We start from the raw sequence: 7434 nt of genomic DNA, 5'->3' as shown, positions 1-7434 counted from the left end.
AGTGCTACCGGGAGGTTTGGAGCGAGCTGCTCCAACTGCCTCCTATGTAGCCAGGAGGTTGGGAGCAAGCTGCCGACGGGACCTCTGATGTTCTCCTTGTCGACCTATGCAGCCGAGATATTGGGGATGAGCTGCATGCGCAGCCTTCAGTGCTACCGGGAGGTTTGGAGCGAGCTGCTCCAACTGACTCCTATGTAGCCAGGAGGTTGGGAGCAAGCTGCCGACGGGACCTCTGATGTTGCCGGGAGGTTGGGGCGAGCTGGCAATAGATTCTAGAGCAGCCTGGCTACGTGTGGTCGGGAGCTCGGGTGGATTCCAGCAGCGAAAGCGTCCTCGATGGATCGCGCGGATCGGAAGTTGTGTTGGGAGAGATGATCTGAAGAATCGGGAGGTTGGGTGGATTCCAGCGACACGTAGAGATGGGAAGCAAGGTGGGTGGATTGCGCGGATCGGGAGTTCGGTGCTAGGTGGAGACCATCGGGAGGTTCTATTAAAGTTTCGAACTGTTTCCATCAAGATCAAAAGGTATTTTTGTACATTTGGCTGATTTTGGGGTTGTCTGCGAACAAAGAGAGTAGTAGGCAAAATATAGTGGGCAGACAAGAGTTCTTCTCACTTAACCCACTTTTCCAAGATATGAATCTAAATCATCAGAATGAAAAATAAACAGCAAGCCATCCGATATATTGAGTTATAGAGACACTATGGCAGAATGAGAAAAATCAGAAGTACTGTGGCATGCATGCAGTAGCATGGTCGACGAGAAGACGAGCTCGAAGACCAGCTCAGATTGAAGAATAATTCAATGGCAACATGAAAGCTTAGTACCATTGAGATTAACACAAAGTATGCGTACATTTAGGAGCGTAATAATAGCGATGATTCACGTGTGAACAAAATATTACGGCACCTTTGGTCTCACAAAAGCGTCAGCAATAAACATTTTTTCCTATGACTCCATGTTTCCCAAACACCTCGAAACAAGCTCTCATGTGCGAGGAGCAGCAGCAGAAGTGGCACCAGCAGCTTGAGGAGCACCACCAGGGCGTGGTGCACTTTGCGCAGGCCTCGGGCCATCCTCCTGAAGGCACATTCAGAAAAGAAGGCATTAATTAAAAATGTAACCTAACAAGAAAAGACTTCCTGATCTTTGTACAAGCATAGCAATCACAATTGTAAACTAACTTTATACTCCTCCCAAAAACAAATTAATGCTCAGGTAACGAATCCAGAAGCATAATAACTTCATCAAATGCATATACTAGGACACATAGACCAAATTACAGTGCAATACTGAATGATCAGGTAACAAATATATGCAAATATCACAATTAAATAATCAAGTAACCAACACACATATCACTAACAAATAGTGACTGGAGTCTTTAGATTAGGCCCCGAATATCAAATACATGCTCCCGAACCCCAACCCCCTCCTCAACCCTAACCGCCGCCGCCGGTAGCGCCGCCGGGGCAAAGACCCTCGGGGTGTGGCAGCGGCGGGGGCCTTTCCTCGCCGACGTGGGGGACGGCGGACTGGCTCTCCCCTCCTCGACGCACGCGGTGGCCGGCGCGGATGGTGATGGGCGGCGACTCTTGCGCTGCGGTCCCCCCTCCCCTCCCGTAGGCTTCCACCCGCAGCACACCGGCAGGGGCTGGTGGTGGGCGGCGGCCAGGCCCTCGGTCTGCGCCATGCCCTCCCTCCCGCCTCTCGTCGGTGCGTGGAGGATCTCGGGCTTCTTCCGCGTCACGAGGGCGCCCGAGGCAACAGCCTTGGGTTCGACGGAGGAGGTGGCTCTCTTCTACGCCGGAGAGGGTCGGCCTGCGGTTGGTGGTGGTGGATCTTTTGATCTATCACCGCGATCCGGTGGCGAGATGGAGGGGCATGGAAACCAGCGATGGTGTCGCCGGTGGAGGGTTGGATTGGCCAGCCCGGGATGGTCGCCGACGTGGGGGTCCGACCTATATAAAGGCGGCGGTCCTAGGGCCTCTCTTGCGTGAAGAGGAGGACCTATCGGAGGCCTGGACTCGTGATCTGGCCGGTGGATTGAGTTCCGGAAGGCTCCGCCGGCGAATATAAGAATATAACAGTGCTTTGTTTGCTGGATCGGAGGTATTCGGTCGTGCGCACCCATGCTTTTATTCCGACCGATTGGTTCTGGAGGGAGCGGCGCGAAGCTCTTTTTCTGTGTTGACATCAAGTGACTATGGATCCATGATGAAAGTCGGAAGAAGAGAATTTCATGAAGGCCGGAGGGGAGGACTAGCTAAGGGAGGTTCAAATCTCCATGCTGTTGACAGACTTGCTTGGTGTTCCGGGCTTCACAGCAGCGGTATGAAAGTGGGGGCAACAACACAGGTGAAGTGCAGAGTCCTACCTTTCAGGGTGAAAACCCAAGGTCTGGCCTTAACTGGTTGTGCTCGGCAATGGCCTTGGTGGAGGCATTGTTTTGAGAGCGGGGACTATCTTCAGGGTGAAAACCTAAGATCTTTGATCGGGCGATGATGGTGTTTGAGCACTGTTCCCTTCTTGGAGGTGTCGTTTTTTGGAGAGTCTGTAATTCAGGTGTTGTTTGCGGTGGATGTATTGCTGTTGTTAGGCCCGAGATACTGTAGCGGGACTTTTGTTTCTTAGTTTTCTTTTCCTTTGTTTGGCTGTGTGCATCCGTAGTGCCATTAGGGTGGTGCGTTGTTGGGTGTAATTGGTATCTTCTTGATATTAATATATTCCCTTTATCGAAAAAATCAAATACATAGTGACTGCAGGTTGGAGAACTTAATCAAACTGTGGTTTCAAGAAGCTAACAAAACGTACACCTAAAAGTATCAAATGGCAAAGATGCCTAACACACATGTATAGCGCATAATTTCAAAATTCCAAGAAAATATCTAGGTATAGCCAAATATGATCCAAAACTTCTGTGTAGGTAGGAAGACCTATGCTGATGTCCTGATTTGTGACTTCGAGTCAAGCATAAAATTTATAAATAAATTCAATCCAACGTGGAGAGGCAAGATGACACAAGAAATGGAAAAGAAAACATGTATCACTCAGCTATGATAAGCCTGCAACACACCAAAACATGTTTCTTTAAGCTTTCATTGACACATCAATTGCAATATAAACAGCATGAATGAACACATATAAAAGCGCAATTAGCAACTGAAGTGCAGGAAAACAATAAAGTGGAAAGTCAGTGGCTTTCGCTAGTAATCAGCTAATGTTGCTGCAAACACTTTTTTGGAAACCAATTGAAACAAATGGGCAAACTCATGCAGCCAATATTTGCCTGATCTCTAGAATAGACATAATCCATGGCAGACAAAATTTGATGTAGTACGTATACACTAAGATAAGATGCAATATGCTAGGCTCAACCAACAACACAATAATTAAAAAGCCAATGGAACAATTTGATGGCATAAAGGGACATTACCTATGACAAGTAGATGCAAAATACAACATAGATAATCAGAGGAGATTGAAAAATAAAAAGTGAGGCAAAAAAAAGTAATAGCATACCCTGCGCCTGAAACGTTGTGGCGGGTCACGGCTTCTCCTGTTCTCACGTGAGCGCACACGGACAATGTGAGCATGGATTGCACATGAGACACAGTGATGCACCTTAGCATACAGCTTGGGGAGAATGTAGCCTGAGATTTTACCACAATTCACGTTATATTTACTGAATTGAATTGAATAGTCTAGTGGAGGCAAATGAGAAAATAAATTATCATACCGTCATGCACACAAGCCTCCTGCACATCCCTGACTGCAGCCTGCTCAACAATGTTCCTCACCAAGAAACGCTTGATAGCCTTGTCCTGCAATCAGACCAAGATTCAAGACACAATTCACTTCACCAGAAACCACAGCCAACAACGTGAACTATTTTTTTTTATATGATCTGATCAGCCTAAGTTTGCCACACCCTGATAAGTGTAAGTTTAAGTTCGCTTCACCAGCTTGCCCCCAAATTACAGCTAGCATCATTCTCAGGCTAAATAATAACGTTCGCCAAACTAACAAGAGCAGTATATCAGAATCAGTACCAGCATCTATCTCCATCAGAGCTAATTCGGGTGGACGGAAAAGTAATTTATGACAACCCACGTAGACACGACGAACAAGTGACAACTCAGGTTCTCGAGTAGGGGGCGCAGGCGTGTGCGTGTACCTTAGGGCAGCACTTGGCGCAGTTTGAGCAGCGGATGTACTTGACGTGGCCGCGGCCGTGCTTGTTCCGCCCGCCATTCCTGCGCTTGAAAGTCTGCAACAACAAAGTAGCACACGGAGAAGGGGCGTGAGACTGTAGGCCTGTAGCTTTGGCGCAAGAGTTGGGTCTATGACATCCGAAGGAAGAGACACTTGCCATGGCCGCAGAAGGAGGCGGAGCCGGATCTCTAGGGTTCGCGGAGCGCGGGAAGACGAAGACGACGGATCGGCGGCGCGAGGTCGGGTCTTCGGGGAAGAAGAACAATTTTTAGGGGTTTTGTACAGTCCCCGCCGTGGGTTTTCCGTGGGCTCGATAGTGGGCCCTGTTAAGCAAATTTATGGACCATTATGAGCCCAATAAAGCCTTTGCCCCCGGCCCGACTGCAAAGAGCTATATAACTAGCCCCATCTCCTGGTAGACTCGAACGATTGCCCTCCTCGCGAAAACCCTACCGCCGCCGCTCTCCGAGCTCCCAAGGTGGCGGCGCTGTCCTCATCCTTTTTTTTTTCCTTTCATCTAGCTCGTTCATAGCAGCTAATATTTCGCTTTCTTTGCCTCAGGCTCCGGATCCCTCTCCCCTCGCAGTTGCCCCGGTTGTTTGTTGCCCTTGAGATGGCGTAAGTCTTCCGGCCGAAACCTTCGCCCTCCTTCTGTGCGAGTGATCTTAATTCCGAAATTTGTAGTTGCTAGATTGTTCTAAGTTCTAACTGACGCTTCTCTTTTGGGCCACTAATGGAATGTGAGTGGTCGATCGTAGTCCTTGTGGATACAATTTACCCCTTTTCAGTTAACTGATACAGCATGCGTTACTTATCGGGTGTTTTGTTATTGTGTTTTGATCATTTGTTGGTGTGCAATTGAAACAGGTTGCTTTTGTATCTGCGTACATGATGGGAAAATTTTAAATCATTTCTAATATCTGTGGTGTCTATTATCTTTACTGCGATTTGAAATTTCTCAGCAATCTATCGACTCATCTTATCAGTTGTTTCAGATAGTTTGGCATCCCTTTGTTTAATCTCTTATCATTTGTAGATAACTGTACAAAGACCAGCTATAACGGTGAAGCATTTTACAAGTCATAGCTTAATTTAGTATGTGTCTGTAGATAACCCTTAGGGTGAAGAAACTTAGGAGCTTGTATTATGTGAATTGCATATTTTTGTTCATTGTCTCATGTACATCTGTTAAATTCCCAACGATTTTCTACCTTTGCAGGGATGAAGCCCCAGCACAAGTTGCGGCACCTGTTGTGGAGGCACCTACCCCTGTCCTTGGAGAGCCAATGGACCTGATGACTGCTCTGCAGCTCGTCATGAAGAAGTCAAGTGCTCATGATGGTCTTGTAAAGGGGCTCCGTGAGGTTGCCAAGGCCATTGAGAAGCACGTGGCTCAGCTTTGTGTGCTAGCTGAGGACTGTGACCAGCCTGATTACGTGAAGCTTGTTAAGGCACTTTGTGCTGAGCACAATGTTCACCTTGTTACAGTGCCAAGTGCTAAGACACTTGGCGAGTGGGCAGGGGTGAGTTTGTTAACAACTCCCAAACATTTGTCTATGTTACATCTAATTGAAGCATGTCTGTAATCTATTTTTGACAATAACCTAATAGCTACTTGGTGCTTCAGATGCATCCATTATTTATTTTGTAATTCTGGTTTTCTTGCTGCTTGTTTTGTGGATTTATGGATATGTTAATATTAACAAACTTAACTTATGTTCCTTAACAGCTTTGCAAGATTGACTCTGAGGGCAAGGCAAGGAAGGTTGTAGGCTGCTCCTGTGTTGTCGTCAAGGTACCAAAATGACTTTGTTATTATAGTGTTCAATTGATATTTCTCCATAATATTGGGTAAGAATGACATTTGTCTTGTTTGACAGGACTACGGTGAAGAGTCCGAGGGCCTTAACATTGTTCAGGAGTACGTCAAGTCTCACTAGGTTGAGGAAGTTTATCATGCAAAGAACTTGTGTTAGCCATTTTGGTCCTGCGTTTAAGTTTATGCTTTGTTCTTGTGCTTGCTGGGATATCGTTTCAAATTTCAACTGTGAGCCTAGCGTTATTAGTGATTTGGACCTCTGAACCTTTGTTTATCAGGCATACGCTGCTTTTATGAATCAGTGACAGCTGGAAATCTTTATATCTTTGCATTACCGTATTTTGATGCATTTGGCTGTGTTTGTTAGCGATTTGCGGTGATCGTTAAGAAAATGCATTGCAATTCTGCGAAACTGGTCTTCTGCAGGCTTTATGATCTGCTTGGTACAGCGTTTTACGGGCAAGAAATTTGACCCCGAGATTACTTCCTAAGATAATAAAGGGCTTTAGGGATATTCGCTTTGGCTCATAGGAGCATTTGCTCCCATTATGTGAATCGACATTTCGAAGTGTCAAAAAATTCTAAACTAAAAATTTTCATGTACATCTACACATTTTATGTTCGTACACAAGTTTTCAAAAAAAACTATAAAAATTTGTGGCTCCAATAAAAAAGACAAATTTTGATGCTATAACATCATTACGTACAGGACGTTTTTTTTGTCCTTTTTGTACACGCCACATAAAATGTTGTTTCTCCATGAAAACTTGTGCACTAACATAGAATGTCACGATGTACAATAAAAAAATTATGTCAGAATTTTTTAACATTTTTAAAATTGGTTTTTAATTATTTTGTATAATAGGAGCATTTGCTCCTATGAGCCAAAACGCCACCTTCAGGGCTTTTTCTTCTCGTTAGCTAGTTTCCTGCTATCTACACCTGTAAAATCTCTCGTACTTGTCAAGGGTCTGACTATATTTTCCGTTTACCGTGCGTACAGTGAAACTAATATGGCTAATACTACCGTTCTTTTGATTATAAATTGACGCCTGAGTGGTGCAGAGAAGAAAAAAAAGGTAAACCTTGTATATATTGAACATGAAGGTATATACTCCCTCCGTTTTTTAATACTAGTAGCATGACACGTGCAACGAACGTTTTACTAATGCATGTAATTTTTTCCATTTTAGATTTTTCAAAAATTACTGATGGAGTGTCAACCAAATTAATATGAAATATATGATTGCGTATAATAATTTGTTCCCAAATAATCATGTATATGGAAGATAAATCTGGAAGGCGCGGTCGCAAAAGTGTCTTTCCCAACTATATTGTAGACCTTGTTGAAAAACATTGTTTCTTTGTTTGTAACTTCCAAGTATAATAGTTGACATAT

General features: G+C 45.0%; 2 protein-coding genes across 4 annotated transcripts; one reads left to right on the top strand and one right to left on the bottom strand.

Annotated features, from left to right (window-relative positions):
- Positions 1-806: 806 nt before the first annotated feature.
- Positions 807-4450, bottom strand: LOC124681089 (40S ribosomal protein S26-like). The gene is made up of 5 exons (XM_047216059.1): positions 4374-4450; positions 4179-4271; positions 3741-3825; positions 3524-3654; positions 807-1081 (listed from the first exon to the last, which is right to left on the bottom strand). The coding sequence occupies exons 1-5, from the start codon at positions 4374-4376 to the stop codon at positions 989-991; spliced, it is 405 nt and encodes a 134-aa protein (XP_047072015.1). The 5' UTR covers positions 4377-4450; the 3' UTR covers positions 807-988.
- Positions 4451-4628: 178 nt separating this feature from the next.
- Positions 4629-6356, top strand: LOC124681088 (40S ribosomal protein S12). 3 transcript variants are annotated; one of them, XR_006995706.1, is made up of 6 exons: positions 4629-4694; positions 4778-4834; positions 5436-5739; positions 5946-6011; positions 6097-6208; positions 6244-6356. XR_006995706.1 is itself a non-coding variant. In XM_047216057.1 (5 exons), exons 2-5 carry the CDS (start codon positions 4830-4832, stop codon positions 6154-6156), a joined length of 435 nt encoding a protein of 144 aa, XP_047072013.1. In that variant the 5' UTR covers positions 4629-4694; positions 4778-4829; the 3' UTR covers positions 6157-6356. The 3 variants fall into 3 exon arrangements, 2 of the variants coding, with proteins under 2 accessions (XP_047072013.1, XP_047072014.1); XM_047216057.1 differs by having other exon boundaries at positions 6097-6356; XM_047216058.1 differs by having other exon boundaries at positions 4654-4694; positions 4803-4834; positions 6097-6356.
- Positions 6357-7434: the final 1078 nt, after the last annotated feature.

Source organism: Lolium rigidum, unplaced genomic scaffold (genome assembly GCF_022539505.1).
Source record: "Lolium rigidum isolate FL_2022 unplaced genomic scaffold, APGP_CSIRO_Lrig_0.1 contig_33712_1, whole genome shotgun sequence".
In the NCBI taxonomy this organism is placed as follows: Eukaryota; Viridiplantae; Streptophyta; class Magnoliopsida; order Poales; family Poaceae; genus Lolium; species Lolium rigidum.
This window is presented reverse-complemented; position numbering and strand designations above follow the sequence as displayed.